General features: G+C 44.4%; 3 protein-coding genes across 8 annotated transcripts in view; 2 read left to right on the top strand and 1 right to left on the bottom strand.

Moving 5' to 3' along the window:
- The window catches only part of LOC122411146 (putative SLC9B1-like protein SLC9B1P1), a 104,974-nt gene that overhangs the window by 14,523 nt on the left and 70,082 nt on the right, over window positions 1-20,369 (top strand). For all 4 annotated transcript variants that reach the window (XR_006261095.1, XR_006261094.1, XR_006261097.1 and 1 more), the window contains exon 2: window positions 152-2,291. The gene's annotated coding sequence lies outside the window, so the exon portion shown is untranslated. Of the gene's footprint in view, window positions 1-151 lie in introns of those variants that run through there.
- Window positions 1-20,369, bottom strand: part of LOC122411141 (uncharacterized) — a 94,384-nt gene that overhangs the window by 10,301 nt on the left and 63,714 nt on the right. For 2 of the 3 annotated variants that reach the window (XM_043419707.1, XM_043419706.1), the window contains exons 3-10: window positions 11,688-12,019; window positions 9,862-10,084; window positions 7,995-8,184; window positions 6,508-7,696; window positions 4,801-6,308; window positions 4,296-4,598; window positions 3,120-3,457; window positions 2,305-2,621 (exon numbers count right to left, since the gene is read on the bottom strand). In XM_043419707.1, the coding sequence (XP_043275642.1) occupies window positions 2,305-2,621; window positions 3,120-3,457; window positions 4,296-4,598; window positions 4,801-6,308; window positions 6,508-7,696; window positions 7,995-8,184; window positions 9,862-10,084; window positions 11,688-12,019 (4,400 nt within the window). The remainder of the gene's footprint in view (window positions 1-2,304; window positions 2,622-3,119; window positions 3,458-4,295; window positions 4,599-4,800; window positions 6,309-6,507; window positions 7,697-7,994; window positions 8,185-9,861; window positions 10,085-11,687; window positions 12,020-20,369) is intronic. The other variant, XM_043419708.1, reaches the window with a different exon arrangement.
- LOC122411147 (chymotrypsin-2-like) lies at window positions 16,951-20,126 on the top strand. Its single transcript, XM_043419714.1, has 4 exons — window positions 16,951-17,640; window positions 18,534-18,850; window positions 19,244-19,492; window positions 19,813-20,126. Exons 1-4 carry the CDS (start codon window positions 17,577-17,579, stop codon window positions 19,957-19,959), a joined length of 777 nt encoding a protein of 258 aa, XP_043275649.1. The 5' UTR covers window positions 16,951-17,576; the 3' UTR covers window positions 19,960-20,126.

Below are 20,369 nucleotides of genomic sequence, written 5' to 3'. Positions count from 1 at the left end.
TGGGTGGATGATAATCTCGTACGGACCACGCAGCCTCGACAAGAGTTATTTTTAAATGTGAAAAGTGTCGAATTCTGTTGGGAGTTGGGAATAAAAAATAATTTCGTCCGAATGAAAATTGGATTCTGAAAAAATAACGGTATTTTTGCAGGTCGAAAATTCAGAGCGAGTTTTTCATGCCAGCGGAGAAGAAGAGAACGATGAAGAAGAATCGATCACGAAAGTATAGAAAACTGAGATTTCTTCGTTGAATTTGCACTCGAAATTATCCGTTCGTACTTCCCGTCAATATTCCCATCGTGACGTATAAGGACGCGAATGGAAGATACAAACATCGAATTAGAGGATGGAAAACTTGGAGAACGAATAGACGAGACAAAATTTACAGCTACAAAGTAGCGAGCGGAGGATTTATGGTCAGCTCGTTCGATTATGGCAGTGAGAGATGAAGAGCAAGAGGAAAGAATCAGGGAGAGCGAAAGAGAGATGAATCAAACGGTCTTTCGGTCTTTCGGTCGGTCGGTCGATCGGTCGAGGCCCAGCCGGCCGGCTGTACGAGCGAGAGGCCTCCTGGTCAACGGGGTGAGACGAAGGGAGGGAGAGAAGAGAGCGAGGGAGAGATCGAAGACGGGAGGAGACAGAGAACTGTGGCACAGTATACACGATGCGATTTTTTGTAGTATCGCATGAACAGCGATCGTCCGTGTGAGAGAAAGAGCCGAAGAGATAAATAAAAAGATAAGAGTTTCGGTGGGAAAGAGAGAGACGAGGAAAAGATAGCGAAAAAAGGGACAATCTCGATCGCTCCTTTTATAAAGTGGAACGGCGAAGTTTGTGCCGGAGGATTCGCCGAAGATCTACAGATGGTATCGAGACGAATCGTCCTCGTATCTGCAACTCTTTGCCAAGAAAAACTCATCCAATTGCTTTTTTTCCCTTCATTCGTATGTGTGTGTCTCTCTCTCTGTCTCTCTGCTTGTGTGCAGCAATAAATGGAGGCACGAACACACATTTATGGAATAACAACGTGTAACGTGGACTCGGAGAGGCCTTGTCCCCCGAAGTCACGCATTCAAGGTCGCCAACATTCAGCCAGACAGCGAGTGAGCCTCGCGGCCTCGATACGACCACTGGAATAGATGGAGCCACGAACTTGCGTACCCTTTTCCTCCGTTTCTTCTACAGCTCTAGAATTATACACATTATATATATACACATATACATATGGACAGGAATAAATATACGGATGGAATTTAATCGAGACATTGCGGGGGTTGAAACCGGAAAATATCCGTAACAATCTCATTTGCATGAGACGAAAACGCCTCGAAGGTGAGAACTTGAATTGCAAATTATGACCTATCGCATGCAGCTATAACAACGAAAATTTCAATGTTTTCAGTACTTCTGTATCTAAGAAGGTATCATTGAAACCTACAGCATTAACGAACATGGCTAGTCTAATTGCACATTGAAAGATTAATGAAAATATCAAGAGGGAAACAGAATCCGGTCCAATTTTTCAATTGCAGGAAAATGTTTTTCCGTGGTTATTTAAAAATTCGATATTTCATGATTCCGACGCGAGAATACGACGTTGGAGAGAATTTCGGCCGAGACTTCTTGAGGAATTTTCATAAGAAAAAATTGTTTCCAATATTGCAATAAAAAAAAATGTCTCGCAACTGCTGTACGTTTGTCACGCTTCCTCGGCCGAAAACTTTCCACAACACACGTTTTCCACGTTCAACATGTATCTAAAAAAGACAAAAATAATATTGAGTTTCTAGACAAAGCAAGACTTATGAAAAAATGATGACAAGATTGATAGTAAATGATTAAATACAATATGCAATTAAGCTGAAGGAGTATTCTGCGGCATACGTACCGAGAATCGAGCATAATCCGTCGAGAGATTGCACAAACTACCTGGGGTTCGAACTATGACTTTCGGAATGCGAGTGTGCAAAAAGTGTTGGACAAAAAAACAGAATGAAAGAAAAGGTTTGAAAAGTGAAGGAAACCAAAGTAAATGGGAGTCAAAGAAACACGAAAATCATTAAGTGCGCGTACGCCGAATGGTTCAATCATTTTTTTTTTCTGGTCTCGAACAGGCTGCTCGAGACGACGGAAATGACGACTGCGACGAGAACGAGTGACGTTTTCCAGCTGCTCGCAAAAAATTTCCAGTTTTCAAGGAATTCGTAAGAGTTTAGAAATTATTGGTTTAAGGGACAACGAAAAATTGGAATATAAAATAAAAATAAACGAACAAAAACATAAACTCAAAATTCCGTCGCTTACCTTTCTTGATGAGCAAGCTAGTGACCCTCCGAAGCGCCTCGCGAGTGCTGGATGCAGAGCTGTGCTTACTTTGGCCGAAGTATTTGTTGGGCGTTATGTTGGTCGGCAGTGTCAGTGGTTTTCTTTGATCTCCTGAAGAACCTGGCAATCTCGACTCGTAAGCGCTGTTCAAACGTTCTAGATGTTCGATCGACGCCGGTCTCGGTTGATTCGCACCCTTGCGCGTTGGGTACCATCCACGGTTTGGACCTCCAGCCAAACGCAAAAGTTCCGTCCCTATTATCGCCTGCTCCATGCACGGATTGTTTCTTCTGTAACTGAAAATTTGAAAAAGCAAACCGCGTTATTGAAAAAGTTGGAGAATTTTTTCGTTGATGTATAATTATGAAATGTCACTTGAGATTTTCATCCACGCTGGATTTCATAGAATTTTCTCTAACGTTATTCGTGAAAATTGTGCCTTAGCGACAGATTGAATTAGCATGCAATCAAGAAAATGATGTCTTTTTAAGTAATATACCATTATAAAAGAATCTTTTTTTTTTATATAAATCACACACTTCGAAATAAATCTCAAACTTGCACATTCTTTTAGAATGAACATTGCAGTTTCTTCCATTGGATTTCTACAAATCAATAAGTTTACAGTTCGAATTTGAGGTATTTTTTTCACACGTTTTTCTTATTATTCTACGAAATTTTTAATTTGCAGCTTCACTCTGTCGATCGAATTCTGATACGAATCTCGAATATTCTCTGCATTATCGACGTTCTAATTTGTGATGTCGATTTCCATTGATTAGATTGAAATTTACCCTGTGGTAGCGGTGGTCGGCGCATACCATCCAGGTTGTCGACGTGGTTGTGTGGGATTACCGGCGTGCTGTGGAGTTCTCGGAACGTCACTGCCCCTGGCAAAAACAGGAGTTTCTGGAAGCGAGCAGGACGTTTGCATGCCAGAGCCGGGGCATCCAACGCCGAGTACAGTAGTGCCGAGGGTACTGCCACCGGGTGCAACGCTTCCGGTTGCAGAGCCGCCGGTTCCACAATCGACTGTACCGTCAGTCGACGGCGATTGTCGTTTCGTTGTCATTGCTCGTCGTCTCGATGGTCCAGGCAAATCGGTTGGTAACGTTCGTCGTTCTACGGGTATCTGAAGAAAAAAAAACGGAAAAAGATTAAAACGTCTATCGTGAATTGTGTTTGAATGAATTCAACGTTGCAGATTGCAGTGTAGAAATTTCAAATTCTCTTTATAACCGAGCGATTCGTGTGTGTTGGCCAAAGTGCCCATCGCATTTTCTTCTTTTATATGCAATATATAGATCAGATAAAAACTAGAGATATGCATTCATCGCGTATCCACCGAATCGTCAAGGACTCAGAATGAGAAGCTCTCGATTTTCTCTTTCCCTCGTGCCCTCGCTCACGCTAGCTCGAGTGGCCGCAGCAAAGAGATAGCTTTAATTTCGTGATTTTTGATCGATGCGTTGAAAACGATTTGCCCAGTCTCGAGGACCGATGGTCCATCGAAATTGCCTCGAATCGGTTTTCATACGTTCGCTGATATTCGCTGTCTCGTGTAGATCCACTACCATTACGTGTATTTACATTTTATGAAATTCCATGAAAAGAGCCTGCTTTTGAGTAAAATGGCAAACGTGAATTGATTCTAATTATTATACGACTTCGAATTTTTCATTCTACTTGCCTTGATCGAATATTTCTAGGGCTGCATTTGTGTTACATTAAGCACGTTGAAGTTTACTTTAAAAACTCTGTTCCGTTTTTTTCGAATAAAACTTTTTGGGAAATATTTCCTGCTTTGGTGAATAGGAGCGAAAGGGCAACTACTCTCACGCTGATTTCCAAACGATTTTTTGTTCGATTACGCGAAATCGATGGAGAGAGATTTTTCGAAAATAAAAGCAGAAATTCAGCAAAATCGAGGCGAAAATAATTCTGTTTTGGTAGAAAATTCGGTTCCGCACCTCTCTTCTCGAGCTGCTACCGATGTTAGTAGTTCTACGTCCTCTTGGGAAACCAGCGTCCATGGATCTTGTATCAAGGGACGACTGACTGTGATCTTTGCCGTCGATTATCGACAAACCGCCTCGATGAGGCGGCACACGAGGTCTGTAACCATCCATGGTTCTCGTCGTTTGTCTAGGCTTTATCTTCGTTGACGTAGTTTGTGTCGATACCGGACCATTCCCAACGTCTGAGCTTTCCTCGTCGGCTTCCTCTACTGGCGACGGCGGGAGTGGCGGAAATTCGAGAACTTCCACGCTCACCTGTTGAAAAAAGTTGTAAGATTAATGTTCTCGATTTCGAGATTCTATTTTCGAAAAATCTGACAAAATAGAGGAGACCAAAGTCCATGTTTTCGGGTTTATAAAAGTTTTCGAAAGGTGACAATGTTCCTGGGTTTGGTGAGGCAACAAGTTTTATTGATATTCTCAGACTGAAAATTGCGAAAAGTTACTGCGGACTTACTTGAAAGTCAGGATTTTTCGAGTCTTCGAGAATAGCATCAATGACATTTTCAATTTCCTTGTGATCGATTTTACGATTTTCCAATATTTGGCCATTCTGAAGTTGATGTTTTGATATTTTACGATCAGAGGAATAAAAAATATCCGTTTTCGAGGATTTACAGCCATTGGTAGTGGATCGTCGAGGTGGTCTATCAAAATCGGCGGATTCGGATCCGCTGCTGCTAGTTTTCGATGTTTCCGAGTCGAGCGAGTTTTGCATATTGTTACCACGAATGTCCGCATCTCGTGAATTTAACGACGAGGAATTGATGACGGACGTTGACGGTAAAAGCGGTTGATTTTGAGAAATGCGTTCGTTGATTCTCTTTCGTGAATTTTCGTTGGAAGTGTCAGGAGCCTCGTAACTGTTGCGTTTTGAGGCGATGAGTAAGTCGTTAGTTGTTCGAGAGTCGACGTTTGTTTTTCTCGTTCGTTTGTTTATATCGTCGGCGTTGTAAGCCTCGCTATTTTTCTTAACGCTTTCAATTTCTTTGATCTCATCGCTGACTCTTTCGAGTTGACGGCGATTTTCATTGAGCGCCTTCTTCACGATTTGATCCTCGATTAAAATGTTGACGGGAATTTTGCCTTCGGTTCTGTCAGCTGCTACGGATTTTCTGGATGATCTACGCGAACCGGTGTAGATAGCAGACGTGACATTTCCACCGATTAAACCGATTTCTCGATCTCGTGAGAAATTAGTACTGATGTCGAGACTTTTGGAGGTCGTTACAGAATTTCTTCCTTTTACAGGAGGAGCACCGTTGCAAGGTCCGCTGGATTTTTCCAATGCTCGAATCTTGGCAGATTCTTCCTCGTCCTCGTGTTCTTCCTCTTCGTCCTCTTCTTCACGTTCGTCCAGGGGAGAAGGCGGCAGTCGTGGAAGAACATTATCATCCGCTTTATCGCGACGTTCCGACTTTTGACTCACGCGTCGTCGACTATTTCCCGAATCGACGTGGTCGATGTCGTCCTCGTCGTTATCGGCTTCCGCATCGGCGTCAGCTTCCTCGTCTCCCTCCTCGTCCTCGTCATCGTCATCATCAACGGCTGAACGTGGCACAACTCGAACGAGATTCGGTGGCGCTGGGGGCACGAAGTCTGGCGGTGGCTCGTCGAGACCTTCCAATCTTCCTTCCCGCAAAAGACTTTTTATATCGTCGAATGTCGTCGAGAAACGTTTGCCACATGCGTCGGTGAGTCGACGATCAAGCTCCCGACTACCGAACGAGCTCAGACTTTTTGTTTCCGTGGGTGAAACGATTTTTGGCACGAGGGGCTTTCTCTCGCGTTTTCTACCCCTTCGTATCACGTAAGTACCACTTTTCGATAAATCTCGTGGATTTATACGGTCGAGATCGTTCGTAGATGAATCCGAGTACGGCGATACGAGATCATCGTCGGTCGTTGATTGCCGGGGATCTTGCCAATCGTCGAAGTCACGAAGTTTCGATATCGAACCAGCACCTGCCAAATAAAAGTTTCACTGTTTTTATCTCTTTTCGTATACGGATATGATTCAACGAATTAGATTTTCTCCATCAGTACCGAGCAGGTCGGAAACGATCAGGAAAAAAAAAATATCGTGCTGTCGAATATTTCGTAATACAAATTTAATTGTAGTTGGCATGAATTTAATCAAAATAGAATATGAAAAAATGCTCACTGGAAACATCGCTGCTCCTTCGTCGCCTTCTGCCGACAACTTTGGTGCTACCGGGTGCGTAGAGTGGATCTTCCTCGAGGGAAACTTCCCAAGCGATGGAGTGTCTTTTGGCGATAGGTGGTCCGGGTGCGGGCAGCAATTCCTCGAGCGAGTCATCCGAGAACCGTTCTTCCTCTTCGGACTGAGTTCTGAAATCGGTTGAGTTTCTAGTCGAGAAATCAGAATTTCTCGTGGAATAAACATCGGAGAATCTTTCGCTAGAGTCGGCGCGTTGGCCGAGTAAGGACAAGGAGACAAAGTCGAGATTTCTGAGTGAGAAAGGATCGGAGGATGGTACGGAGACGCGATCATTGGAGCTGGCGCTAGCGACGGCGAGGGAAAAGTCGGAATTGAATCGTTCGTTGGACGTTGAATTGGCGCGAGAGAAGTCGGATGAATCACCACCGCCGTAGTTGGCCCTCATGGAAAATCGTTCGACGCTGACGGAGCTTGAGCGTGGTATGGAAGATCTGCCGGAAACGGAATTTCTTCTTCTCTCGGAGAATCTGGCCTCGGAGGAATCGGACTCTGCGCCATTGACGCGGTCGGAGCGCGATTCGATGGCCCTGGTCGCGATCATTCTGCCGCATTCTTCGGCGGAGCTAGATTTGCTCATTTCATTAGGAATCCTGGCTCTGTCGTCGTCGAGCTCGTCATCAGGATTAAGGTCGTTATCTTTCGAGGAGAGTTTATCATCGGTCTCGGGACTGTCGTTGATACGATTATGATTTCTCGACTTGAGATCGATGTCTTCGGTAGAGCGTCGCCGTCGTCGTCTGGAGGAGTTTGCTTCTCGACGTTTCTCCGATTGCTGATGATAATGACTATGATGATTGTTGTGGTGATGATGGTGATGTTGAGAGTGATTGTAAAGCCTCTGATTTTGTTGTTGCTGTTGTTGTGGCTGTTGGGACGAATTGTGTTGAAGATAACGGTGATTATTGATGGGGGCGCTTCTGGTTGTATTTGTGCGTCCGGAATTAGCGACGATACCGGGTATCCAATCGTAGGAAACGACCCTGGCGTCGTATGGGAGACTGGAAAATTTCTCGATTGAATTTCTGCCAGTTTGGCTTCCACCGCTGCTTCTTTCGACGCTCTCTCCTCTTCTCTCCCACCATCCGTACGGTCGACGATGTCTGGTCTTTGGCTGAATAAAAAAAGATAAAAATGACAAGAATGAGTGTAATATAAGCCGGCGGATCGATGAGATTTGGATCAAGATCGTGCGTTTTACTTTTATCGTTGATATAACGACGCCCTCGCTGCCTCCCAGCCCCCTCAACCTTCTCGACAACAAAAAACTCTTCTTCAATAATATATCTATACATACGCAACAAACTTTCGCGCATTTCCAGATCTCCTCGTAGCTATACTAGGTAAATATAAAGCTGAGAGAGGGGAAAAAGGGAGAATCGGTAAAAGCGTGATACTGTTTATATACTCACGAGGGTAGTTTGGCTCGTTGCCGGATCGTGTATTCCTCGCTGATGTTGCAACGAAGACGAGACTGAGTTCTCCGAGTCTCGAACGGAATTCGCATTCGAGCGTGATCCTCCAGTCTGATCTCTTCTTCCACTCTGTCTCAGGGATGAACTCTTGACGCTCGTCCTTTTGGACGAGTTGTTCGGCGATACCCTGTCGGATAATATAATTGATTGAAGATCCAAACTCGTAAGAGAAGCAAATTTCGAAAGGGCTAATGAGTTGGGGAAGCGGGAGGACGGAAGGGCCGCTGGGGGGGGGGGGGGGGGATGAATTTCATTGAGTTGACGTTGTGCAATGATATATACACGTTAGATTGATGGTACAACTTTTCCCTGACAATTCTTTTGCTTATATTTTGGCAAGGGATTTTATCAGCGATCCAACTTCAGCTCTTATTACATTTGTGTAGACACAGCACGAAATTGCCTGAAATTTATCACTTTGAGAATAAATATTAAGCAATGGGACAGAAACTTTGGCGTTGGCTCAAAGCTCAATTGAGTTGAAAACGAAAAAGATTCCCTTTTAATCACATTTCCAATTTTATCTGACGAGTCATTTTTCACGTTCTTACACCCTCCCCACCCCCCCCACCCCTAAATGTCGATGAATTACTTTTCAAATTCTCGCGCACTCCAGTACAATATTTCAGGGAAATACACGTCATAAATAGCGCTGAGTGAGATGAGACGACAGAAAATTCATTATTCACACCCCTGACATTGATTTCCCTCGAGTGCAATACTTCCTGGCTTCCTTGAAACATCACCCACGCAATTTTACCATCATTTTCACGAGATAATCAAGTTTTTTGCAGCCTGTAAATCGTTCAAGACTATTCAAATCTCATGTACATGAAAAGCATCAACGTCACTTAATAGCATCGATCATTCGTTGTCTCGAGTTCATAAAAATCAAGAGTTCCTAAATTCTTCAATGCCAAAAGCATTTTTAATATTGAAACAGCTAAAAATTTCACTTTGGTTAGAACTCTGGCTAGAAACTCTCAAAATTGAATGCTGTCTTGTGAGGCATGTCTCTAAATTTCTTAATATTCGAGAAATGTAGTCAAGTTTTTCCAGGCGTTGATAGAACAAATTAGTTGAAACGACTTTTTGCCACATGAGAATTTTCATTTCCTCGAGGGGAGCCAAATATATGGGCAATATCGGGTAAAATTTTCTGGGCAATCGGAACGAGGTTTGTGTACGTGGATTGGTAGCACAGAAATGTACTTATGAATGGGGGTATATACACGAGTGTACATATTACATATCCAACACAGGGAGGACTTATCTACGGATTTGCTGGTATAGCAAACGAGAAAACGATAAATTCAGTAGGCTGCGAGGGATTAAGGGAGTCGGAGGATGAGAAGGAAAATACTACTGGAGGGTCCGGGACCGGGGTTTAACAAGAAGGAGAGAGAGAGTGAGAGAGAGCGTGTCAGCGGAAGAAAGGGAATGCGAAAATCGTCGGCTGCGGAAACGCCGCCGACGAGGCGGCTCTCTCTCTCTCTCTCTCTCTCTCTCTCTTCAGCGAGCACGACCGATCGATCCTGAGGGGGGCCTCACGATTCTCTCTCTCTCTCTCTCTCTTTTGCTCTCTCAATTTTGAAGGAGGGCGAATAAAGGGTAGTCGTGCGCACCGCACCATGAAGCCCGCTCTCTACCGTCGTTGTTTCGAAGCGTCTACGCTGCTATAGCGCCGAGCTTCATAACGAAAGATGAAAATGCAGCAACGTGGGTTAAGCGGGGCACTCTTGGCGGTAAAGAGCGCGCGTGTGTGGGAGAGAGAGAGAGAGAACGAAAGTCTGAAGACACTCACATGGGCAAAAGCGTGGAAATTATACGCTCAGCCTCCTCCGGGGGTGGAGGAAATTCTTGCGTCGTGACTGGCAAAAGACTCGACGAGACGACCGGACCTGACGTCGTTTCTTGAAGTGGCTCAGGACAATCGGGTACCGGACGCAATGCTACCAATGCCATTTTCGCTTTGCGCCCATTCATACTCATGTAACCGTCGTCCTCGGATTGATGCCCACCGGTACCTGTGAAACAAAGCAATTATTTCATTAGCCAACTTGTTACAGTTCTTCAGCTTTCGTCTCCATCTCCCTTCATTTCGTTTCAACAGCCCGCAAGCAATTCCGTTTCTTTCTCATTCTCGTGAATATTACGAGTCAAGTTAATTGGAATTAAAATTAAAATTATAGAAATTTTTCATCTTTTCGGTGACTTTATTATTTTTTTTTTTTTTTCTAAAATCGTTAATGACGTTTGGGCAAACTAATCATTTTAGTGTCGATGACGTTTTTTTATGGCTTTGAAATTCAGAGTCTGGAATCTCAGCACGATTGCAAAGCATTCTCCAGGATAATAAATCCTGGAAATAAGCTTCAATTGGACTCGAAGGGATTTGTGGGTGAATTATTGTAGTTTAACGACTGAGAAAAATTCTTGAATCGGTGCATCTTCGGACGAAACAAAAGCCTCGCCGAGTCCCTTGAAAGCCTGAAAATGGCTGGATTATACCGCGACATCTCCGTTCTGTCACGTAACGATGAATAATCCAGTTTCGAATGTTTTCATTCGTCGTTGGAGAGGAATCTATCGGCTTAAATAATCGCGTTCTCGAGAGTCTCCTCGACGTCGGGAGACGGAAAATTGAAGGAGTGAGCGAGGGATGAAGAGAATGCTCTTGCATACTGATCTTGAGACGGAGTCAAATTTCAGCAGTGGGAGATCGCGGCCCCGGAGATGTTTTTTTAGTGTTTGTGGTCTCGAGGTACGTCGTCGCCGGGAAGCTTGCGACAGCGTTAAAAGTTCAGCTTTTTCGGCACAATCACGGCCGGGGTGTTTTCGGCAAAGGGCCAAAATTTCATCAACTCCCAAGGACTTTAACAGTCAATCGAAAATCCGTATTTCCTCGAGAATCTCACAAGATTTTCCCCCTTTCGGGAACATTTTTCAAAAAGTAGTAGTGGAAAAAAAATTTGAAAAAGATTCGATCGGAAGGTTCCCCCAGGAATGGAATAAAACGAGAAAAATGTGGAGCGAGGAGCCGAAAACTTGGGTGATTTGGCCACCGTTCAAAAACCACTGTAACTTTCCTTTACCCCTGAAGTTCGAAGGTCAGCAGCTTCATGTGCTTCAGCCACTTTCGTTCGTCCCTTCACCTTTATAATTAAATTCCATACCCAGTAAAATTGAATAGTCACCGGTGGTCGTTGGTGGTCAGTGGGAGTTTCAAAATCCGTCAAAATTCTCTTCGACACCGTTATTAAGGGAAGCGAAGGATTCTCCGATCGAGGCAAAGACCGATACGAGTTTATGCGTTTCCAACAAACTACTTTTTATCTCCGGGGCAAAAAAGTGACAGGAAAAAAGTAATTCGCAGCAGTCTCAAGCCGTAGGTCCGAAGGGACAGAAGCAAAGATTATTTCCAGCCGCGTGTCAGCCCAAAGCCTGCATTAGCCGTGACGCACTTAGCCGTCGTTATCCAAATGAAAAATGGCCCTTCTCAGCAGCAGCGAAAGAGCTCGGCTTCGACTTGGGCTTCGAGACTCGGATGTAAGCGCGTGATAAGAAGGATCTAGGGGCAGACTCGAGGGTATACAAACAGCGACGTGTATCGATGCGGATGATAAGTACCTAAGGAAGGGCTTTCGTCGTCTGGCGTAAGACCGATACTAGGCTCGGTACTGCTCCCGCAATCCTCGCCTGCGTCAGTCGCTTCAACGAGGACGTCGGAGCGGGCTTCGACGAGGCTTCGTGAAATTCCGTCGACCCCGTTATTGCTAACGTTGTTTCCTCCGGCTCCGGATCCTCCTCCCCCGAGCCCGCCGCCGCCACCGCCGCTCCCGTCGTCTCCTCCTCCACTACCGACGACCAAGGACCCAAAATCGTTGTCTGCTGACTCGTGCTCGTCGTACTCTGAGAGCACCTTGTCCAGCAGTTCGATCGATCGTTGAACATCGTCACCTCTGGAACAAACGGTTTCGTTCGATTCTATAGAGATTACGTTCGAATATCGACACATTCACGTATGCATATATATATTCGTATTTACACATCTACGAAATGATGCTGAAGTTTCCAACGTTGGAGTCCAACGAAATTATCTAAAAAATTGTTCAATAATTCCAGCAATTCTCTAATTTATTTTCTGCCGAATTTATACTTCGTAGTTTTTCAATCTACACAATTATGATTCGTGAAATAAAAAACTGATGAATGTATCATTTTGTTTTCATTCATTTCGTTGGACTCCAACGTTGGAAACTTCAGCGTCGTATCTACGAAGCTTATTCAGCAAAAATTCTAGTACTGTTTTTCAAATTTTTAGTTATTTCAATTAAAATTGGTGCGAACCGCAACCGTCGAATTGACTGAACGAAAATCGTTGAAAACTACATCAAATGGTTCATTTCGGCGATATTTCGATGCACGAACACGAGCATGTTTAATTGCACAAATTTTTCGTTCCTCCCGCGTCGAGAGAAACAACATTTTTGATGTACGAAAATGTTTCAAAACGGGGTTGGGGACAAAGTTTTATGGATCGTTACCAGAGTTGTAGTGCCGAAGAGAAAATTTTAATAAATAATTAGGTCAATCTGTTTTCCAGCAAAAAGTGTAACTCGTACGCGACAATAAAGTTTAATTGTTCAGGATTTTCCTGGTTTTTTCATAACGAAGAGAATGGTCCATGATGAGGCGCCGTTTGGCGAGTCGTGGACGTTGAGAACGCGGTGTAATGCGAAAGAACGTTTGGAAAAAGTGGCTCGAGAACGAGATGTGACATTTCTCGTTGGGGTAGCTGATTAGCCCGATGTTGGGGCTTTTCGGGTTGATGAGTCGTCGGTAATTTATGTTGAGAGGTAAAGTGAAAATTCGATTAGCAGTAAAAGGGGAAAGTGATCGAATGGAAAGATCCCGAAATAGGTGTCTGCTCATTTCGTTCAAAGGAGAGATAGCGAGAAAATGCAAAAAAGGAAATAGACCGTGCCGAACGAAAATTCGAGGCGCTTTCGGCGTGTAAGAGTGCCACGAAATGGCTTGTAGTCCGCGTCTGTGTGCGCGAGATTGAATATCAAAGGTGTCTGCGATCAGGAACAAAGGGAATCCATTGGTTCGTTTGAGAACAGTTCGTAGAAGTATTTACGTAGCATGGACAAAGGACCACGACGAGACAAAGAGGAAGAGGATTTAGGGTGGAATAGCATAACGAGACGTTTGCGTTTGCCTGAAAGTGGGCTGTTTAAATACACTATCTTCAGACTGACGTCGACTAATCACTTTTTCGACTAATTAATTCTTCAGCTCTCCCCCCCGCCTGACGTCTACGAGTTCTAAGAAACGTTTTTGTCAAGCTTAAATCCACCGATCGATCGAGCGGATTGAGAGCACGGTGAGGGGCTGATGAACAATTTTTTATGGAAATATTGATCGAGCAAAAAAATCGAAAGTTTCTTTTCCACTTGGAAGCTTCGCGGAGAGAATTAAGCTTTGAAGAATTAAGAATTTTTAGTTTTATAATAGTAAATATTGCGGGCAGTGATATTTACGATACGTGTACTAAAATTTACAAAAGGTTTAGTGTATTTAACGGTGCATCACGGTTAAATGTCTTTGCCCTAACGCAGAAGTGGATCACTCGTTTCCGCGAAATTCGTAGCACACTGAAACTGTCATTTGCACACTTCAACAAAGGGCCTTTGCTGAAGTGTTTCGCGTCCTGGCACAAACATTCGTACGGAAATTTTGACAGTGCAGCGCGATAAAATTAATAAAAAAGCGTGACGTCAAAATTTATTAAATACTCCGGTAAAAGTTCTTACTGCGCGAACAATGAATATTATTTTTTTATATAGGAAAATTCAATTTCTTTCACATAATAATATCATGAATTGCAGCTCGTCACCGCGCCATCGTTGCTGGTCGGTAATTTTTCGAATTGAATTCTCTCCGCGTTCGTTAAAAGTTGTAAATTCACTTTTTTCTTGAGTTTATGAAAGCTTTGTTCGAAAGCAGAATTCCGAAGATTATCGAATTTCGCTAACATCGAATATTTGAATTTGGCAAAAAAAAAATAGTCGCCATTTCCCCTCGAATCATTTGAGATGAGCAAACATAAAAATGCCGTCAAACTTTAAGTCTTTTTGAGCAAAAAAAATGTTATCGCATCCCCACGAATGAGTCTTCAAAACGAGCCGGTGCGGTTCGACGAAATATTCGACGAGCCCAACAGATTTAATAGCCCCAAGAAGGTGCCTCAACACCGCCTCGCTCGCTCCTCGTATCCGTCATAAACGAAATTCTCCCATGCTCGGATCCTGAAGAGTTTTCCGCGGGGTCTACAAACGAAGCTGTAGTTTCAGTGGATCGAGCGGGGGGCGCGGCGACGTTTGCGAGAAAACCGCGCGCGCGCGCGCGAGTGCAACATTCAGTGTTGTTCTTTTAATTTCGTTCTCCCGAGTTCGTATCGTCGTGAGCGAGCTTCCCGAGATTGTGCAGTGGTCGAGAGATGCCAGAGGGGATTACGTTGGTGCACCGTATCGGACAATTATTAAGGGGGACTGGGGAGAGAAATCTGGGGATCGAGAAGCAAAAGAGCAGAATAAGAGGGCGAGGGATGAGAAGAGGAAATTGATCGAATCAAGCCGCACGAATCTTTTGAAATTCCCGAGGAGATTAAGTTATCACGAAAAAGCAGAGAAAAAATCCTCCCTTCGCGAGGAAGCGCGGAGGAAAATGGCCAGGAGTTTCCCTCCGAAACTAACTGATGCTGTCGCTCTCGGGCTGCGAGGCGATCGGGTAATCGGATCGGGGAATCCCCCGCCTGTTTACATATACATTGTCGCCTGTGGCATCCACTCTGCGGGGCGGACAACGAGAGCGTACGACGTAAGCGCCCATTTATTTACACCGTACTATTCACGTGTACAGCATCGCGTTTATTTATTATACGCTCGCGTACATAGGCGCGCGGGGTTCTATGTACGTGTAATATCGACCATGCACCGAGCTTTCTAGGTCATTCGCGTCCTCCGTAAATATGCACACATAGAAAAAACGTGTTTGCGTCTATAAAAGAGTGCACGTTCGGTGACGGCGTGGCGTAATGCAGTCGCGTACAATTCTTGTCGAAAGTCAACGTCTCTCGTTATGAAAAGCGGTGAAAAGTCGATCGAAATTTTCGTCGTGCGAGGTTCTCGTAAGTTCAACGTTCACCGGAAATCTCTTCGTGCGAGGACGCTGAAGTTTGCAACGTTCGAGCCGAAGAACGAGACGAAGGAAAAGAACATTTGTAATTCATCGTTTTTTTACTTCACGAGTCATTAATGTGGGTTGGACATTGGTGAATTTGAAATTCAACGAAGAAGAAAATTCGTTGGCAAAGCGTTGCGAACTGCAGCGTCGTTCGCGCGTTTACACGGAAAAAACTCCCTCGAAGTCATCGCTTCCTTCGAGTTCACAAAGTCCGATAAGTCAAATAATCGAACAGGCCAAACGAAGAAACATGAAGAATCGACGCGCCGAGTCGACCCCGAGAGAAGCCAACTTCGGAGCCGTCCGCTTCCGCGGAAAAATCGTGATCGCGGCTGTTCCGAAGACAAATTCACCGTATAAACGCGAATAACCCCGCCGGAGCCGATTTAGTGGCACGTCGCGTGTCCCGCGGTGATGAAACTCCGATAACATCGTTCCGGGCAGCTCTTGCCGCGCGATCTAGAAAATTTGAGGTGCACACAGAGGAGAATGCACGAAAAGCTAAAAGTAAATATATACGTACACGGTGAATATTCTCGATAATCGGCTTTCCGTCTACGTATGTACCAGAGGCAAATTCTTGTTCTTGGAGTATTGATATACGGAGGCTCGTCGCAGTGACGCTCCACGCGCGTATATGCACCGTAACACGAGAGATATCGAGCTCCAGGTCTACGCCCAGGTTAATTGGGTTAGTCGGGTTACTCTGGTTACTCGGCTAGGCAAACTTCGTTAACGGGACGAGCCGTTATTTCATCCTCGTACCATCTTTTCTCTCCGTCCCCGCGTCTCCTTCTCCCAGCTCGATACGTCTGTGTGGGAGGAGAGCAGAGATGTGAGCGAAAATTTGAAGCCGTGACGTCTACATACAAGCAATAGAGCGTCTCTAAAGTGTACATTAATATTTCTATAGACAGGCGCAAACTTGGCCGCCGATATCGTACGGAATTTGTCCGGGAGAGCGGTCCGCGTCTGCCCGTGCATTTACCTACACTACTGCGAGAGACACCGAGGCGAATATAGACGGGAGAAAGCCCTCCGAAGAGAAGCAAAACCGGCACGTGACGCGAACATCACTTGGCACATGCTAAATCAATTATCCTTCCCTGTTTTCCGATCATCTCCACTTTCCTCGTCCCCTTTTATCGGGCTCTTTCTCCATTCATCTCTTGACCTTGTTTTTATCTTTCGCTCGGGCTTCCAGTTTCGTCATTTTTTCTCTCTCAACTCTTTCTCGATAACTTCATTCTTTTTTACTCTCTCACTATTTTTTTAATCTTCTTGTGACGATCGGAGCCGAACGGTCCCGTGGGGAGCCGGGATAAGTGGAAATTGAATTAAAAATTGCATACGGGATCGCTCGGGGATTAAGGAATGCTGTCGAAAGCCATTGCTCGATACGGTTTCGACGATTCGGGCTTAAAAAGACGCGCTCTGCCCGCGCGATATTCGCATATCTCGGGATGGAATTTCGTCGAGATGTTTTTTAATCAAACGACGTTTGGGTCGGTGCGGTAATTAGGAAAATCGATGCACTATACCGCGGCGCGTGACGTCGCTTCATTCCGCTCGATAAATTATGTAGCTCGAGTCTGCCTGCTCGGCACATTGAACACAGTTTATTCACCTGTGCCCATGACACGTCGACTCGTATTAATCATCCCGTAATTAAACAATAACTCATCGTTTACGTGAGGTTGATGCTACCAACGATTATACGAGAATTCGTCGCGTATTTATTCGCTCCCGGTTTTTGTTCGAGCACTCGCGGAGCCCTCCAAGTGGCTCGAAGATCCAATTTTTCGGGTGCGCGCTGTCGGGAAACACATTTTTCTCCTTTTTCAAGGTCAGGCCCGGGAAAATTATGTTGCGTGTGATTCCACGCGTGTTTTTGTGAACGGACTTGTTGAAATGTTCGGAAAATTCAACAAAGTTATCGCAGTGTGGAACTGAATCATGAAAAACCGGAGCATTTCCGCGGATTACCGGAAATTCGAAGAAGCGGAAAGAAACGCGTCTCGTTCCCAGGGAATAATGTTCGGACGATTATGAAGAAACGAAGTATGACGAAGGGAGACGCAGGGAAACGCGGCGAGTGATACCGACGCCGCGGCAGCTGTTCGAGCGGAAAGATAAGAGCAAAGTTCGTTGTAATCGTGCGTCAATGTGCACGCGCTCCAATTTGTCATGGTTTTAATATAAAAAGAAGCGATTCGTCATTCGAGTGCAGTATTTCGTAGCTTTTCCGAGCGAGAAACAAACGAAATAATGAGCTTTTGCAATAGTCGCGTTTATTTTATTCTGCTGCTGGCAAGCTCCGCTTTTTTCGCAGGTAAGTTACTGGAAAATTAGTTTATGGCCGCGGAGATTCGTTCAGCGATTGATACTCGCGATCGCACCTCGGAAAATCTCGTTAAAAGCAACGTTCGTTACAATAATGAAGCACTGATCGGAGGTCACGTTTGAAATTCATTTTCAATAAGCTTTCATGTGGCGAGCGAACGAGAATTTCGACTCCTAAATATTGAGTTTCAATAATTGATATTCGACGCGGTAAATTAATGAAACCATTGAGAACCTACGTTGTTGATGTTTCCTCGGGAAATATTCGCTCGTTTCTGAAAATTTAGGACGAAATTGGACGTTTCGATGCAATTCGGCAATATTAATTTCGCGGGAGTACCGGAATTACGTGAGTATTTGCTTTGAAAAATGAGTGAGAATCATCAGAAATCGGAGAGCTCGTGGGCGGTGGAAAAATTGAGGAAATTTTAACAGTTTTCGTGTTAATTATTGGAAGTACTAAATTGTTCAGTGGTAAGCACTGAATGAGCGGATCACAAGAGCCAATGAAAGCGAAGCTCTTGCATATTTTCATGTGTGGCTTCCGCGGGTACGTTGGAAATAATTGATCAAAAGTTGGCATAGTTCAAAACGAGAGCGGACGATGCGAAAAACTTGGCAATTTTCATAGCGAGTTTTCCCAATAATCCACAAATAGAATTTTCGCTCGTTAAGCTTTGTCCGTTAAAATCCGAATTCGAGAAGCGCAGGACGACGAAAAAACTCGATTCCCATTGCATACGTTCGATAGAAAAAAAGCTGATAAAAAGTGGATTTTCGACGAGCCACGCGAAGCTTTCCGAGCAGGGAAAATTGTCGAAAAAGTAGTAAAGTTTCGTCGCCGACGTGCGCAGGGATTTTGACGTGCGATTATTCAAACAGATGCAACAAGGCCGCAAAAATTATTGAGCAGCACGGACGCGGCGCCGGGCGAATTAAAATACACGGTTTCCCTCCAATACCGAAATTATCATCAATGCGGGGGCGCTCTAATAAGCGAGAGACACGTGCTCACGGCGGCTCATTGCTTCGTGGGTCGCGAGGAGGCTCCTTACACCAAGGGATTGGTGGTCGTGACTGGTGCAACCAACCTAATTTCCGGTGGTGAACATCATTACGCGAAATATGTTACGGTTCATCCCGAATACGTTCAGGGCAACAGCCTTAATCGCTGGCGTCACGATATTGCTGTTATTACGGTGAGATCATTACACTCTAATTACGCGGCTCAGGCCTTAACGAATGTCCTCGGCCCTAAAGCTGTGGAAACTTGTCCAAGGTTCAGAAAAAATCCGCCATTTCATTCCATCGAATGTAAAGGAAACTTCATCAAAAGTTTTTTCGCTTTTAACGAGCTCACGAAGCTGGCGAACGACATTTTTCCGCGGGAATAATTGCAGCAATTTTTCTATGGGAAAACGTGAGCTTTTCGTAGGATTTCAAAATTTTAAGCATAAAACTGAATTTCTGACATTAAATTCGAAACGTAACGCGTGCAAACGTCCCAACGAATTCCCTGCTGGCTGAATGCTCCAACTTTTACCCTAAATCGCCTTCCCCGAGAATAATGGAGATCGAAAAAAAATTTGAAGCTCGTCACCCCAGCGGTGAAAAACGCAGCTCAAGCACCCGTGTCTCTGCCCTCGAGTGACGTAAGTACCAACGTGACCGGGATCGTGAGCGGCTGGGGTCAGTTGGGGCGAAAATGGGATGCCGGCTATCCGAACGTTCTTCAAAAAAGGTCGGTCTCCATCCTCACGAGGACCGACTGCAATTCACGGAATCCTGTTCTTGACACGCAAATCTGCGGACTCGATGGAAAGGATACCGGATTTTGCCACGTGAGTTTAAAAACTTGGAAATTTGAGATCGACGCTTTTATAATCTTTACGATTAACATTTGGGACTGCTCGGTAAAAGCTTTTGCCTCTCTCGAAGCACTTCGAAAACCAGCAAAACGTATCGAGCAACAAAAATCTTGAGCACAAGCCACACCAATTTCCACTTTGCTTTGTTCGTTTTTTGACCCTTTTTTTTAATTCGAAGAAAAAACAAGAAAAATGGACATTTTTGATGACCACCTCTTTAGACGACTTCTGCTCGTAAAATTCTTTTTCTTTATTCAATCGTCGGCATGCTCGCTTGCGTTTTTTTTTTTCAGGGTGACAGCGGAGGTCCACTAGTCTACAACGACGAGATCGTTGGCGTTGTTTCCTTCGGAGTGTCCTGTGGAATCGGATATCCTGATGTGTACACTCGAGTCTGGTCTTACAGAGATTTCATTTCCGAAGCGATGAGCCGTCAATAGAGCACCGAATGAAAGCACGCCGCATAAAAGAAACCGACGGAAGGCGAAATTTCAGGTTTATTTGAGCAAACAATTCGGTGTTTTACTCAAACTTATAAATTTGTACAAATAAAGTTGATAAATGAGAAAAAACAAATTGCACAAAATAAAACCGAGAGACGAAGAAAGAAAATGTTTTTATTCCAACGAAATTACATTGATAATGTTCATCAATCGAATGTCGGCCGACTCGAAGTGGTTTTCAATCCGGACATGTGAGAATTCGTTTTAAGGTCTTATGTATGCAGCGGGCGAAAAATTGTCATATTCTCGATTTTTTTTCGACAAGAAAATAAATGTTTATTGAAAAACTGTGAACGACATTAATTAGTACACATATTCATGTACTTGCACAATTTTTTAAATCAAAA

The sequence above is a fragment of the Venturia canescens genome, chromosome 5 (assembly GCF_019457755.1).
Source record: "Venturia canescens isolate UGA chromosome 5, ASM1945775v1, whole genome shotgun sequence".
Classification (NCBI taxonomy): Eukaryota; Metazoa; Arthropoda; class Insecta; order Hymenoptera; family Ichneumonidae; genus Venturia; species Venturia canescens.
This window is presented reverse-complemented; position numbering and strand designations above follow the sequence as displayed.

Bases quoted from the DNA above. Each gene is read 5' to 3' on its own strand.
- LOC122411147 (XM_043419714.1), top strand. From the start codon at position 17,577: ATGAGCTTTTGCAATAGTCGCGTTTATTTTATTCTGCTGCTGGCAAGC. The intron at 17,641-18,533 runs GTAAGTTACTGG...TTATTCAAACAG, and splicing joins AAGCTCCGCTTTTTTCGCAG to ATGCAACAAGGCCGCAAAAA. The intron at 19,493-19,812 runs GTGAGTTTAAAA...TTTTTTTTTCAG, and splicing joins AGGATACCGGATTTTGCCAC to GGTGACAGCGGAGGTCCACT.